Source organism: Dendrobates tinctorius, unplaced genomic scaffold (genome assembly GCF_039654945.1).
Source record: "Dendrobates tinctorius isolate UK_male_01 unplaced genomic scaffold, ASM3965494v1 ptg000351l, whole genome shotgun sequence".
NCBI classification, from domain to species: Eukaryota; Metazoa; Chordata; class Amphibia; order Anura; family Dendrobatidae; genus Dendrobates; species Dendrobates tinctorius.
The window spans coordinates 1,474,004-1,490,269 of record NW_027362017.1 but is presented as its reverse complement, the minus strand read 5'-3'; the positions used below and the strand labels follow the sequence as shown (position 1 = coordinate 1,490,269).

Below are 16,266 nucleotides of genomic sequence, written 5' to 3'. Positions count from 1 at the left end.
AACAGATTCTCATCCTTTCTTGCTAACAACTTTATCTTCGAAAAGATAGAGGAGAAAACAAGAAAATCTGCTCCCTTGAATCTGATTCTTATAAATGAGGAGGAACTGGCTGATGAGGTAAGAGTGGCTGGGACCCTAGGAGACAGCGATCATGTTAACTCTTAAGAGTGGCTGGGACCCTAGGAGACAGTGATCATGCTAACTATTATCGTAGAATTTTGGTTAAATAGAGGAGGAAGACCTGTGAAGACTCGGACTTCAAGCTTAGATTTCAGAAAGGCAGATTTTAAGGGATTTGGAAAGAGGATAGGAGGGATGCTATGGCTGGATATCCTTAAGGACAAAAATGGATGGATGGGAAATTTTGAAAAATCAGATTCTCAAAGCATAATCGTTAAAAATTCCTAACAGAGAAAAATATAGGAAGCATTTAAGGAAACCAGGATGGATGAACACAGAACACAAAACCATGTTAAAAAGGAAGAAAGAAATGTTTATCAAATGGAAAGAGGGAGGCATACCTAACGAAGAATATAATGCTGTCTGCAGAACCGGCAGGGCACGAATCAGATTATAAAAAGCTGACAGTGAATTAAGGCTGGCAAGAGATGTCAAAAGCAATAAAAATGATTTTGGGGGTTTGTGAAAAGTGAAGAAAGGATTTTTACAGTAAGAAAATGGTGAAGTGGTAAAAAATTATGTTGAGAAGAGCAAACTTTTAAAATTCCTATTTTACATCTGTATCCTCTCAGAAAGGACATGTTACATCAACTGATCTTCAATGTACTATTGAAGTAACAGAAAAATCCACACTATCTATAAACTTAGAAATGGTGAGAGAAGACTTAGGTTCAGATAAATTACATCTTACGCTATTGAATGGGAGGAAATTATTGAACCACTTTCCATAATCTTTGAAAATTTTTGGAGAACAGGAGAAGACCCAGAAGACTAGAGAAGAGCACAAGTTGTTCCTATCTTGAAAAAGGGGAAGAAGGTGGACCCAGGGAACTATTGGCCAGTGAGCTTTACTTCCATACAAGGAAAGATTTTTTAACAAATTATTAAACAAGATGTATTTAAGTACCTGGATGAGAATGAAGTGATTAACCAGAGTCAGCATGGGTTTGTAACTAATAAGTCATGTCAGTCTAACTTAATTTCCTTCTATAATGGAATCACTGACTGGGTGGATCAGGGAAATGCTGTAGATGTTGTACATCTTAACTTCCTCAAAGCATTTGACAAAGTATCTCATACCATCCTTATTGAAAAAATTACCAAGTGTGGGCTGGACAAGGTAACTGGTAGGTGAATTCATAACTGGCTTAGTGATCGGACCTAAAGAGTAGTCATAAATGACTGCACATCCAGTTGGAAGAATGTCTCAAGTGGGGTACCACAGGGCTCTGTCCTGGGCCCTGTGTTGTTCAACATCTTTATAAATTTTTTAGATGCAGGAATTGAGAGTAAACTGATTACATTTGCTGATGACACAAAGCTAGGAGGGATAGCTAATACTAGAGAAGAGAGAGAGAGGATTCTCTAAACAAACTGGAACTGTAGGCAGCAACTAACATAATGGTTTTTAATAGGCAGAAATGCAAAGTCCTACATCTGGACAAGAAAAATGAAAAAAATATATACAGAACAGGAGGAATAGGGCTAAGCAACAGCATGTGTGAAAAAGACTTGGGTATACTAATAGACCACAGACTGAACATGAGTCAACAGTGTGATGCAGCAGCAAAAAAGGCAAACACAATTCTGGGTTGAATTAGCAGAAGCATACAGTCTAGATCACGTGAAGTAATTATCCTTCTCTACTCCTCTTTGGTCAGGCCTCAACCGGAATACTGGACTGTAGTGTCCAGTTCTGGGCACCACATTTTAAAAAAGATATTGAAAAACTAGAGTAAGTTCAGAGAAGAGAGACCAGGATGGTGAGCGGACTGCAAAGTATATCCTATGAGGAATGATTAAAGGCTCTTGCTTGCTTGCAAAATAGATTTCTGAGAAACTTAATAGCTGACTCCAAATATATCAAGGGATGTCCCACCTCTAGAGGGATCATCCTTATTCTCATTTGCACAAGGAAAGACTAAAAGCAATGAGATGAAACTGAAAGGGAGACGTCATACAAATTAGATAATAGAAAAAACTTTTTGACAGTGAGGGTGATCAATGAGTGGAACAGGTTACCATGAGAGGTGGTGATAGAAGTAGAAAATCAGGAGAGCAAAAAAAAAGCCTAAATAGAATGTTAATTGGTTAAAAACATGGAGTGCATTGGGGAGAGGTATGCTCACCTTGTTTTGTTTTGCAACTAAGCAACATGTGAAAAGCATGGATCAGCTGTTGCAGGAAATGGGTCCAAAGACCGAGGATAATGGTGAAATCGGGTGTATGTGTCCAAATCTGCGCTGCTGATAAAGATGGATGGCAGACAATATACTTCAAAACTATATTTTAAAACAGATTAATAGTCAACGTGTTTCGAGGACATGCGGAACCTCTTCCTCAGGACAAAACTTTACAACCAGAGGTGGTGAGTTCTTCTTCAATGAAAGTCCTTAAACAGAGGTTGGACAGACATTTGTCTTGGACAATTTAGTGAATCCAGTATCAAGAAGGGTTGGACCAGATGACCCAGGAGGTCCCTTCCAACTGTAACATTATATGATTCTTTGATTCTTCAGAAAGGAAGAAAACTTGAACTCTAGATCCACCTATTGGAAGTAGCAATTCTAAAAAAAATGACTATCTATCCTTGAATCTTGCCATATGACTCAAGATAAAAGCCAAACCATCATCTCAATTTGCGGACATAGAAGAGAAGAGGCAATTTGCATCTTTAATTTCTCAGAGGAGCATTGCAAGGCTTATAAGCCTCCTCACATTGGCATGCCAGGCTAAGCATATCACTCTCCACCAGAAACAATGTTACCCCTTAAATCCGATCTTTATAGATAATAAATACATATAGTTTTATGGTTACCTAAGATTGAAAATCCAGGTCATGCTGATGCTTCGCAGATGAAAAACGCCTCAAATTTTAAATCTTTAATCATACCTGTCTATATTATACAATTTTCGGCCCAGATTCAGAAGACGTCTTTAGTTGTTGCCTGTGGATTGGTTTCCTTAAAGGTGTTGTCCACATAGAGAGGACAAAACAATTTAAATTGATATTTAAATTAGGGATAAATAAACAATATCAAGAAAAAAAGTTCCATAATTCAGTTCCTTGAGCTTCTTTAAAGATGTGAAGTCATTATTTTTATTCTTCTCATACCATGAACATTCCGAAGAAAGTCATTGTGTCCTCTTGGACACGGATGAGATCTTTATGCGACATGCTCACAAATACTTCATCGTCCTCTGTTAACATGAAGCTGCCACCTAGGAAGCTGCTTCCCCTCCATATTGAGGATCCTTGTGAGTCGCAGAATCTCCGAGTATTCTCTATCATGGGTACGTCCACAGCTGAGCTTCTCTTCAATACACGATGGGTGTATTGTAAATTTTCTGTCTTTTGGGGGCATTTGGATGATCCCAGTTGAAGCTTGGAATATATGAAGTATAGTCCACTTTTAGAGCACACGAGTGACCCATTGTTATAGGCGACCTGGTGAAGGAAGGCTAGACCTCTGCTATGCTCCCACTGAAGAGAAACGCTAGGAGAACTTTCTCTGACAACAAGACCTGGAAGAAAGATGGTTGCGTCAATACTTTTGTTCCTTTTGGTATTTATTGGTCGTACGACACAAATTTGGTCATCCTCAATGAGTGTGCTGTCGTGACACCAATTTTCCCCCTATGGAGATACTTAAACCCATTAATTCTACATATAAATGTCATTGTGAAAGCTCTGGATGGGTACTATGGTATTCAAAACTATGGAAATACGGCCACCATGATAAGACTTATATGGAAAGATGAGACTGGTTTTGGAGAAGGCGATGAGGAAGGAAAGCAGGTCCACCAGGTTTCCAAATTTTTGCCTAATTTTCGCCAACAAAACACCATGATACAACGTCAAGATGATACTTCCAAACAAAGTCTAAATAATACTAACATATAATGTCCAAATAATACCCCCGTTAACATTACCATATAACTTTCCCCTAAAATTGCAATTATAATCTAAAAAAAATCACTGAAAACCTCAACTAAATGAGACTTTGATTTCAGGTTGCCCTCGTGATTTTTTTCTGGTTGTCTACAAACAATTGTACGATTTGCTATCACTTAAAACCGGACTTGGGATCAAAATTTTTCATCTTTTATGTGGAAGAATGAGAAATGCATCTTATTAGTCTGACGTATCGGAGCAGTGATGTCATCTATCCACCTTACGCACCTGTGACATGAGCGGAGGGCATAGGGTGCACATCTCGAAAACCTGTAAGACAAAGGCAAAAGATAAAAATACTGTATATCAGGAAGTTTGAAGACAATCCACCAACATTCCACTCTCAGTGCGCCAATTCATCATTGCATATGCGCCACTTTTAGGCGTGAATAATTCTCAATTACTGACTTTTTTTATTTTTAAAAAATTCATCATAGGGTTATTTTTACTGTTTTTAAAATTGTCTTTTGTTCTCTAGTTCATTTTCTGTTTTGTTATGTCAGTGTGGGTTTTCTACATATTTTTTATGGCTTCATGAAATGCAATTATATTTTTATTTTTTATAGTTGCAACATTTTTTGCACATTCACTCTAGAAATATTTGAAAAAAGTTATGCCATTTTTCAGAACATCCAATCTTTTTCTCTAAAATGGGCACAAAAAGTTAAAGGCAAAAATAAAGAACATTAGTAAAAAGTCATGAACTGTGTGAAAAAAAAAATTATACTATAAAACGCCCACTTACAACAAAAGAAAAAAAAAAAGAAAATTAATTTTGAAAAAAATGAAAATGATGAATTGGGGCCTTAATCTACTCAAGTGAGTCTCAGCTCATACCAAATCATGCGCCACCCAGCTAAACCATGGCCAGGTACACTCAATCATCAGCTACTGCATCTACATCGTGATCAGCTCTTGCAAACTTTTTCAAGTTTTTCTTGCCTAAGGGGTAACATTTCTCCTTGTGGAGAATGACAAGCCAAGTCTGGCATGTCAGAGTGAAGAGTCTTATAAGCCATGCATTCTCCTCTCGTCTCTCTGAGAGGAAGAGGACTAGAACTCTAGCGTCACCTATTGGAAGCAGACATTCTAAAAGTCAATATCGACCGTTTAATGAGCCATGTAATATGACTTAGGAGCCAAACCAGAAACTCAATTTGAAGACATGATGTTTTGGGGTTTTTCCCCTCATAAGTGCAAAGTATGAGATCTGATTTGGCTAAGTGAGAGGCTCAGCACTGATGTTCTAGCCCTCTTCCTCACTGAAGAGATAATTTGCATATTTAATTTCCATGAGGTGCATGGATGGCTTATAAGTGTCCTCACTCTGACATGCCAGGCTTGGCCACAAGGAAAAATGTTCCCCTTAGAACCTTGTCTCTAAGAGCCACTGCCGAAGCTGAGCTTCCTCTTGCCCTGTGACGTGATCTGTCACAATCATCTTTCTACTTCAATATTCACGCTACATACTGCAATGTTATACAAGTTCAAGTCACACCGAGGGGAATAAAAAATAAAGTAAAAAATAGAAAAACATTTTTTTTAATATGAAAGTTCAAATCATCCTCATTTTCCCCCACTGAAAATAAAGAAATAAAAAATATAAAAACATTTTTTTTACAAATTTCGGAATTTTTTTTCTCCATTTAATTAAAAAAAATCTGAGTTTGTTATCGCCGTAATTGTGCGGTCCTGTAGATCCATGACTAAGACTAATTTTTTTTTCATAGAATCTAAACACAAAAACACAAAAAATCATTATTGTATTTTTTTTTTCAATTTCACCAAACTTGGAAGTTTTTGTTGTTTTTAAGTACAAGTACATTCAATGGTAAGTGCATGGAGTAGTTTAAAAGTACTATTCTTTCCTCAATAAAACAAGGGTTCGTACAGCTACGTAGCTGGAAAAATAAAAAAGTTATAGCTATTGGTAGGAAGGGGAGGGGAAAAAAGTGCAAAATGAAAAAAATAACTTGTCTGGTATATACAGTTGTGGCCAAAAGTATTGACACACCTGCAAGTCTGTCAGATGATACTCAGTTTCTTCCTGAAAATGATTGCAAACACTAATTCTTTGTTATTATCTTCATTTAATTTGTCTTGAATGAAAAAGCACAAAAAGAATTGTCCTAAAGCCAAATTGGATAGAATTCCACACCAAACATAAAAAAGAGGGTGGACAAAAGTATTGGCACTGTTCGAAAAATCATGTGATGCTTCTCTAATTTGTGTCATTAACAGCACCTGTAACTTACCTGTGGCACCTAACAGGTGTTGGCAATAACTAAGTCACACTTGCAGCCAGTTGACATGGATTAAAGTTGACTCAACCTCTGTCCTGTGTCCTTGTGTGTACCACATTGAGCATGGAGAAAAGAAAGAAGACCAAAGAACTGTCTGAGGACTTGAGAAACCAAATTGTGAGAAAGCATGAGCAATCTCAAGGCTACAAGTCCATCTCCAAAGACCTGAATGTTCCTGTGTCTACCGTGCGCAATGTCATCAAGAAGTGTAAAGCCCATGGCACTGTGGCTAACCTCCCTAGATGTGGACGGAAAAGAAAAATTGACAAGAGATTTCAACGCAAGATTGTGCGGATGTTGGATAAAGAACCTCGACTAACATCCAAACAAGTTCAAGCTGCCCTGCAGTCCGAGGGTACAACAGTGTCAACCCGTACTATCCGTCGGCGTCTGAATGAAAAGGGACTGTATGGTAGGAGACCCAGGAAGACCCTACTTCTTACCCCGAGACATAAAAAAGCCAGGCTGGAGTTTGCCAAAACTTACCTGAAAAAGCCTAAAATGTTTTGGAAGAATGTTCTCTGGTCAGATGGGACAAAAGTAGAGCTTTTTGGGCAAAGGCATCAACATAGAGTTTACAGGAGAAAAAAAGAGGCATTCAAAGAAAAGAACACGGTCCCTACAGTCAAACATGGCGGAGGTTTCCTGATGTTTTGGGGGTTGCTTTGCTGCCTCTGGCACTGGACTGCTTGACCGTGTGCATGGCATTATGAAGTCTGAAGACTACCAACAAATTTTGCAGCATAATGTAGGGCCCAGTGTGAGAAAGCTGGGTCTCCCTCAGAGGTCATGGGTCTTCCAGCAGGACAATGACCCAAAACACACTTCAAAAAGCACTAGAAAATGGTTTGCGAGAAAGCACTGGCGACTTCTAAGGTGGCCAGCAATGAGTCCAGACCTGAATCCCATAGAACACCTGTGGAGAGATCTAAAAATGGCAGTTTGGAGAAGGCACCCTTCAAATATCAGGGACCTGGAGCAGTTTGCCAAAGAAGAATGGTCTAAAATTCCAGCAGAGCATTGTAAGAAACTCATTGATGGTTACCGGAAGCGGTTGGTCGCAGTTATTTTGGCTAAAGGTTGTGCAACCAAGTATTAGGCTGAGGGTGCCAATACTTTTGTCTAGCCCATTTTTGGAGTTTTGTGTGAAATGATCAATGTTTTGCTTTTTGCTTCATTCTCTTTTGTGTTTTTTCATTTAAGACAAATTAAATGAAGATAATAATACCAAAGAATTTGTGTTTGCAATCATTTTCAGGAAGAAACTGAGTATTATCTGACAGAATTGCAGGGGTGTCAATACTTTTGGCCACAACTGTAAGGAAGATTAAAAAATCTTGTAAAAGGGAATTTTTCAGTGATTTGGGGAACCCCATCTTTAAGAGACTACAAAGGATATAGGACTTTGGAGGACGCAGAATGTCTGTGCATTATGTGTCCATTACAATGGAAACAGTGCAGTACTTCTTTGCTCCTCTGGAGGAGCAGCAAGAGTTTGAACACCTGCTGAAAGGTTAACCAGTAGATTGCATCTGATTGTTGGGGGTTCTAATGTGGGATTCTCAGTTTTGAGCTTACAAGTTTCTTCTGAATTGTAAAGTGCTACAGAATTAGTCGGCACTATCAAAATAAAATGTATTATTATTATTAGAACACCCAGTCTAGGTCAGGACGTCTGGCCGCAACCATGCCCTGGAGGTCTCTGCACCTGTGTTGGGACGCCCCAGGCCTACTTGCAGCCAGAAGTCCAACCTAGCGGGAAGATGCTCAGGGTTTCAGTGCTCATCATCAGCAGTAAAAAGAGGCATTGAGGACAGTACAAGGTTGAATAAAGCATCTGAAGTGAACAAAAGGGTGATCGGTGAGGTATTATTTTTTTTAACCTTTTGCCAACCCTCTACTTGCCACAATTTTGCTGGATTTGCGGAGAGCAAATCGCGTAAGATTGCATTCTGAAATTTTAGTAATATTTGAGTAGAATTAAACTTCACCTGAATAAATTCACCCAATTCTAGTTAGACCATTTTCTCATCCCTTTTACCTGATCTGGAGATCATTTTCTGAGCATTATTTTCTTGAGTCTGGAAGAGATTTATTCCAAAATGTTAGAATTAGATAGAAGACTGGTAGTTTAGACCTTGTTTTTCCCAAGAAAACCAGTGTATATGTAGGAGACCTTGCAATGTCCATAAAGATGTGGTCCAGATGTGATGCAGGCCTGTGATCCTTGTGCTTAAAGAAAAGATATTTCTCTTCATTTTTTAATTGAAACAGAGTACCTCTTCCAATTCCAGCTGTTCCACTGATTCTGGAACAGTTTTTCTTTTTTTTCTGTGTCCCTCTATTCCAAAGTTATGTCCTCGAGGAACGAGGGTGCAAATTTTTCCTTCAACTAACTGGGCGTGTACCAGAGAACTTCTCTGAGGGTGTGTCAGTATTTCGATTGGCTACTGTCAGAGGAGAAAACGCACACGCCAACAGAGAAGATCTCTGGTACGCGCCCAGTTAGTTGAAGGAGAAATTTGCATTTTTGCTCTTGGAGGACATAACTTTGGAACGGAGAGTCACAGAAAAAAAAGAAAAACTGTTCCAGAATCAGTAGAGCAGTGGCAATTGGAAGAGGTAATCAGTTTAAATAAAAAAAATCTAATGAAAACTCCCCTTTAAAGGGTTCTCTGAATACTATACAATTTAATCTTAATGAATAGTGTAAAAAAACAAAAATACTTACTGCATACTCAACTCCCAGATGGCACTGCTCCTCCACCTTCTGTACATATCTCCAGGCATCAACATCTGGCATGGCGTGGGCACCATGTGACCGCTGATTGCGTGGTAGATTACAGGTTGTAGCATGGTCACATTTTTTACATTATTTATTTCTTTGGCCTGTGTCTTATGTTAATGCCAAAGTCGCCATGTATCCTCAGCCTATGTCACCAATGGATAAGAGTCAATGATAAGCGGTCATAGAGGAGCGCTTAGGAAGCAACCCAGGGGCAGACAAAAATGTCAGGTCTCCACCGCAGCTCCAGCCGAAAACCTCCAATGGAGGATAGGAGCAATGAGAAAATGGAAACGGTCTTAGGAGCGCAGGAAAGAGACTCAGACAAGAGATGGGGTTTAACCACAACGCGTTTCGACGGAGGATCCGTCTTCATCAGGTGGAAGTCCACCTGATGAAGACGGATCCTCCGTCGAAACGCGTTGTGGTTTAACCCCATCTCTTGTCTGAGTCTCTTTCCTGCGCTCCTAAGACCGTTTCCATTTTCTCATATATCACCAATGGAGCAGATTCAACCATGTTCACAATAATAGCTATTATTATTACATTTTTAATCAATTAATGCTCATTTTGGCCCATAGGACACAAGTTATTTTCACTTTTTTGTCTTACTGCAATCCCTGAACCATAAGGGGCATTTGAGCATTTTTTTTGCATTTATTTATTTTTTGAGGAGACGTTGGGTATTTTATATCTGGGTTATTGAGGTTATAGGGATATAAATTATTTTTTTATTTTGTGCATTTTTATTAAATGAAAATGTGTTTTTTTAATGTTATTATTTAAAAATATGTGTTTATTTACTGTATTAATTTTACTCACTTAAACAGCGCCAATAATTTTCGATATTTTTTTCCACCAGAGAACATTTTGTGTGTGCGCACATTATACTGTATAGATGCATTTTTTTTTACATCTCAAAATATTTGAGTATTTCATTGCATTACTTTTTTGTGAATTTAAAATACACAGGAAGCTGTGAGATCCAAAAGAGATTGATGGTACATAAGACATCCCTGGAACACTTTATCAGTTCGGAGATGTACTCATACAGTCATGGCCGAAAGTGTTGGCACCCTTGAAATTGTTCCAGAAAATTATTGCAATTACACTTTTTGTTATACACATGTCTATTTCCTTTGTCTGTAGTGGAACAACACAAAAAAACTGAAAAAAAGGCAAATTGGACATAATTTCACACTTAACCCCAAAAATGGGATTGACAAAATTGTTAGCACCGTAAACTTAATATTTGGTTGCACACCCTTTGGAATAAATAACTGCAATCAATCGCTTCCTATAACCATCAACAAGCTTCTTACATCGCTCACCTGGAATTTTGGAGCACTCTTCTTCTGCCAACTGCTCCAGGTCTCTCCTTCTCCCTACAGAAATTTTGAGATCTTGTCAGGAACACTGCACTGCACTTGCTCACTGAGCCAGTGCGCATGTCCTGAGTAAATCAAACTGTGCTCAAAGATACCTGTGAAGTGGGGCAGCAGCGCTGAAGATGCGTGCTTCAGGCAAACAGGACCTGAATCGCGTGACTGCCAAGGGTTGGATCTGGCCACAGGTCTCTCAGAGGAAGCAGGAGCAGAGAGAGATTGCTTCAGGCCAGATAGGACCTGAAGCACCTGACTGCTGGGGGCGTGGCCTAAGCTCCAGAGAGCTAAGAGCTGAAGGAAAACTCCTAGAAGGGAAACTATGGGACAAAGTTACCAAGGAGCATAGACAGGGACGTAAACCAGATCAGGTCGGGGTCAAAGCACGAGATAGCACGACAGTACCAAAGGATTAGACGGATTAGACAAAACGGATAGTCAGGACGTAGCAAGAGATCAATAAACCAAAATGGGCAATCAACGGTACAGAAACAGTAGGCAAGAATCACAATGGGGACGGAACCAGATCAGAAACCAAACAGACAGTAGTGCATGCACGAAGCAGAGGCACATCAGGGTCAGACACATTCAGCCAAGGGTCAGAGTATAAACGACAAAGATTGGCCTCCCAGTGAGGCCATAAAAAGCCTCCCAGGACCCAGAAAGAGACCATCCGAGTTAAGCCTGCAACTACCTGACCCGAGAACCCAGTAAATCATGACAGATCTCTCCACAGGTTTTCAATAGGATTTAGATCCCAACTAATTGCTACCACTTCAGAACTCTCCAGCCCTTTGTTTACATCCATTTCTTGTGCTTATTGAAGTATGTTTGGGGTCATTGTCCTGCTGGAAGACCCATGACCTAGGACACAAACCCAGCTTTCTGACACTAGGCACTACATTGCAATTTAAAATCCTTTGGTAATCTTCAGATTTCATGATGCCTTGTACACAGTTAAGGCACCCAATGCCAGAGCTAGCAAAACAACCCCAAAACATTTTTGAATCTCTGCCATATTTGACTGTAGGTACTGTGCTCTTTTCTTTGTAGGCCTCATTCTGCTTTCAGTAAACAGTAGAATGATGTGTTTTACCAAAAAGCTCTATCTTGGTCTTATCTGTCCACAAGATGCTTTCCCAGAACGATTTTGTCTTACTCAGGTACATTTTGGCAAACTGCATTCTATTTTTTAAGTGATTTTCATATTGCCCACATCTGTTACTTGCCACAGGTGAGTTTGAAGAAGCATCACATGCTAGAAACAAAGTTGTTTACCAACAATTTTTGAAAGTTGCCAACAATTTTGTCCATACCATTTTTAGGGTTTTGTGTGAAGTGTTGTCCAGTTTAGCTTTTTTTTCTCTTTTTTTTGTATTGTTCCAGTACACACAAATAAAATAAGCATGTGTATAAGAAAACATGCAAAATTGCAATAATTTCTTGGGAGAAATACTTCATTTTCTGGAAAAAAAAAAATTCAAGGGTGCCAACACTTGGCCATGACTGTATATTAATGAGGCCTAGTTAGCACCATCATTAAATCTGAGGCCTGGATGCACCTGGGACCTCTGCACCCCCTATAGAAACAGCCCTGTAATAGATATGTAAACTGATGAGATGTCGATAATGAAAATGTAAAAAGTCACACAACGGAAGTGCAAAAACAAAGCAGTAAGACACAGAAATGCTAAAAATGGACTACCGTTAAATTAGAGTTGGTGTATCTAATCCTACGTATAGACCTGGACTGAAGTATCTAAGTCTATCATACTGCCTGCCAAGCCAGGGCATCTAATCCCATCATGCTGAGATGCAGAATTTAATCTCATCATATGTATTGCTATCTGCTGAGCTCTTGTATGATGCCATATGCCATGTGTATCATATGTGTACTGATCTCTACACATATCATGTGTGATACTGTCTGCCAACCTGTTGTTTCTAATTCAGAAATGTGTGATACTGTCTACTGAGCCAAGGTAGCTAAGCCTTTCATGAGTGGTACTATGTCCTGAGCCTAAATATCTAAGTCTATGATGAGTGATACTATTTGCTTGGATGGTGTATCTAAACTCATCATGTGTAATACTCTTTGTTGAGCGCATGCATCTAAGCCCATCATGGTAACTGTTTTGCCGAGCCATTGTAACTAATCCTGTCTTGCATGATGCTGTTTGCTGATCCACTGTATCTAAGCCTTTCATATGCTATACTGTTCACTGCACCAGTGCATCTAAATCCATCCTGTGTGATACTATCTCTGGATACCAGGTCAACAGTCTAGGCCTAGTCCACTTGCATGGACCCCACAGTGTAGTAGGAGAACTCACCATGTTCCAAGCTGCACCTAAGCTGGACTCCACCTTCATTAAGAAGTAGATTTCAGATGCGGCTCCACACAACGCCAGCACAGAGAATAAGAGCAGCACCAGCTGAATCATCAGAAAGCCCCTTCCAGTCTTCCTCCTCACCAGCGGAGGCTGCTGGACATGGTCTTCCACTGTGAAGATGGACATTGGAGGTCTTCCATACCTGTCCATTACTACCAGCGCACTATGGGCTTTTGTAGTAAGGAAATAGAAGTGACACAGATCTCCGACATGAGGGGGAGGGGATAACAGGGGAGTTTCAGATCTATGACCACAAAGAGGGAAATTCATTCAGATACATCTGACACACGAAGTGCACAGTCACACATGACATTAACCATCAGCGAAAGCTGAAACTTTACAGATGTGTAGTTGTATCTGAGGAACCCATGTTGCTGGATAAAAAAAATGCTGTTTGACCATACCGATAAAAACACCTACATACAAGATGTTGTGAACCTCAGGGTAAGTCAAAAATAGGAACAGAAAACAACAACACAACGTAGAACTTACAAAAAAAAGAAGATATGAAGACAATGTGGCTCCAATCACAACTTTGAGAATCATCAAAATATCCACCACTGAAGATTATTCGACTTCATAAACTTCAACTCAAACAAATCTTCCACTTGCTTAAGTATTTTCTGCCTGATCATCTTATGGGAGAAGACAACATAGCTCTATACATCCACAAGACACTATCAGAAATTTTTAGATTAGAATGTCAAAATCAAGACCACCGAATGTTGAGAACGTTTTATGAATTGATGAGTCTACATCTGAGATATCTGGAGCTCAGGCAGTATGTTCACCACAAGGACAATGAAAGACTCTTTAAGACTCCACCTTGCTTTACTAATGGCCAAAGACTTGGCTGGGTGAGAGGTCTTTGACATGGGTCTTGGAAGAGGAAGTTCCTGTTTGCTATTCACCAAGCCAGCCAGTAGGGACTAATGAGTCTACATCTGAGAACAAGAGCAATGGGAGACTCTTGAACAGACACAGCACTCTTAACCAAAGGTTAGAGACCTGGCTGGATGAGACAATATTGAAGGACATAGGTCTAGGGGGATTCATGTTTCTTCTTCAATCAGCCAACCAGTATAACCTTTGACATGTGTCATCAAATGAGTAGAAGGTCATATCCAGTAATAAGTGTATATCTGAGACCTCTTAAATTAACTGTCGACAGTTTGCTAACTACGAGAACAATGGGAGACTCTTGAGAAGACCTTCTATGCATGACCAAACCTGAAGACTTAGATGGCCAACAGGCTTTTGCAAAAGTCTTGGAGAATACCTGCTGTTCTTCACGCATCCAACCAGTAGAACCTTAAATACGGGTCATCGAATATGAAGAATGTTATAGGGACTAATGAGTCTACATGCGATATCTCTAAAATTAACAGAAGGCAGATTGTTCACTACAAAAACAATGGTAGACTCTTGAAAAGACCTACCACACTTGATTAAAGGTTGCAGACTTAGCTGGAAGGGAAAGTCTTGGAGGACATGAGTCAAAGGAGATTCATGTTTCTCCTTCAACCAGCAAACAAGTAAAACCTTTGACATGTGTCTTCAAATGAGAAGGTCACTTCCACTAATGAGTCTATATCTGAGCTCTCTGGAATGAGTAGTATACAGTTTTCTCAATACGAGAACAATGGCACAATCTTAAAAAGATCTTTTATGCAAAACCAAATGTTGGTGACCTGGCTGCTTTTGACATAGGTCTTGGGGAATTCCCATTTGTTCTTCACCTATCCAACCAATAGAACTTTTGACATGGGTCTAGTGGAGCACTAAATCTGTGCCATAGACCACCCACCCTTGTTCTAAACTAACAAGGGAAAGAGCCATGTAGCTGTCTAAAGATAACTGTCTTCCCATTGAAGAAGACTGTGGTCTGGCAGATATCCTTAGACATCTCGCATGACTTGTCAAAGATTTTTATTTGAGTTTTACTTAGCTTGTTTTACTTGACGTAGGTGCCGCAATAGGTGGCACTGGCAAAAGACCTTTCTTTCACTAGCTAATTTACATATAATTTTCCCAAGAAGCAGTGCCTGTCCATTGGTTTCCTAAGCCAGCTGGCAATCTCCAGAAGGAGAAGCAGTACCCTCATAGACCTATCTTAGGTAGACATGATCATGGCAGATTTGGATTTCCATTTGGATACAGCAAACAGAAATGTAAAAATTATTTGGAAAATGCAGATCTTTTTTATTACCCCATGATTGCACTTGAAAATCCCTTTAAAATGCTGCAACACAAAGATCCCTATAATTACTACAGTGAGCGTCTGGTGGGATGCTCTCACAGTAGCTGGGCATGCGAGACTAGTAATGCAGCAATATCGGAGTGTGGCATGTATACAGTGCGATAACAATAAGCAGGTGAAAGTGAACCCACCGATGGCGGAGAGCCACTTTCAACTGTATGTACATCCTAAAAACTATGTCAGAGCAGGTAAGCATTATGGTACTAATGCGGCGTTAGGGCACAAAGGGGCGCTATTAACCTGTGGAGACACAAGGAAGGCATTACTAGTGGTTAGGTGTGCATAGTTGGCATTTTATTTGTAGTGGCAAAAAGTGGGCACAATTACTGTGTGGGGCCACTCATTAGTCTTCTGAGTATCCGATGATGCTCAAGTCCCCGCCGTGCATGTTTTGTGATTGTTTAGCCAATAAACATGAGGGGATTGCCTACCAAACATGGTAATGCCGTAGCTATGCTGCCTACTGGCCTTATAGTGATTGGCCTCCGGCACCGCACCATCGGGTCTACAGTATATAATACCCGGTGACGCAATGCTCACCACACTGTACCTGGAAATAGTGTAAGAAGCGCTGCCGCACAAGGGATAGAGCATTAGAGTGATTATTGATTTACAGTCTTTGAGTAACGTGCTGCTACAGTGCAGTACAGCACAACCACCACCAGGGGATGCTGGTGAAGGAAGAGAGGTTGCACACACACAGCGTAGTAACACAGAGCAACAGCACAGGTGTCACAGGTAACGAAAGAGACATCAGATTAGCCGAAGTCAGCACCTGTCAGGAGCTGAAGTACCAAGGGAAAAAGCAAGTGCTTAGTCAGGAACGAGCGAGAAGTCAGGACCCACCAGGAACATGGTATTAAAAATAGTGTTGAGCATTCCGATACTGCAAATATCGGTATCGGCCGATATTCGCTGTATCGGAGTTCCGATACCGAGTACCGATATTTTTACAATATCGAATACCGGAATCGGAAGTTCCCATAATGCAACGAGCCAGTTGTGTTA

General features: G+C 40.0%; 1 protein-coding gene across 1 annotated transcript; it reads right to left on the bottom strand.

The window, feature by feature from the left end:
• Nucleotides 1-3,036: 3,036 nt before the first annotated feature.
• LOC141075414 (tumor necrosis factor ligand superfamily member 14-like) lies at nucleotides 3,037-13,168 on the bottom strand. The gene is made up of 4 exons (XM_073562447.1): nucleotides 12,939-13,168; nucleotides 8,480-8,519; nucleotides 4,364-4,405; nucleotides 3,037-3,705 (listed from the first exon to the last, which is right to left on the bottom strand). Exons 1-4 carry the CDS (start codon nucleotides 13,146-13,148, stop codon nucleotides 3,290-3,292), a joined length of 708 nt encoding a protein of 235 aa, XP_073418548.1. The 5' UTR covers nucleotides 13,149-13,168; the 3' UTR covers nucleotides 3,037-3,289.
• Nucleotides 13,169-16,266: the final 3,098 nt, after the last annotated feature.

Excerpts from the sequence above, each read along its gene's own strand:
- LOC141075414 (XM_073562447.1), bottom strand. The coding sequence starts at position 13,148 with ATGGACAGGTATGGAAGACCTCCAATGTCCATCTTCACAGTGGAAGAC. Across the intron at positions 4,406-8,479 it reads GAAAATGATCTCCAGATCAG|GTTTTCGAGATGTGCACCCT; the intron begins GTAAAAGGGATG and ends TTTGTCTTACAG. Across the intron at positions 3,706-4,363 it reads GCCCTCCGCTCATGTCACAG|GTCTTGTTGTCAGAGAAAGT; the intron begins GTGCGTAAGGTG and ends TCTTTCTTCCAG.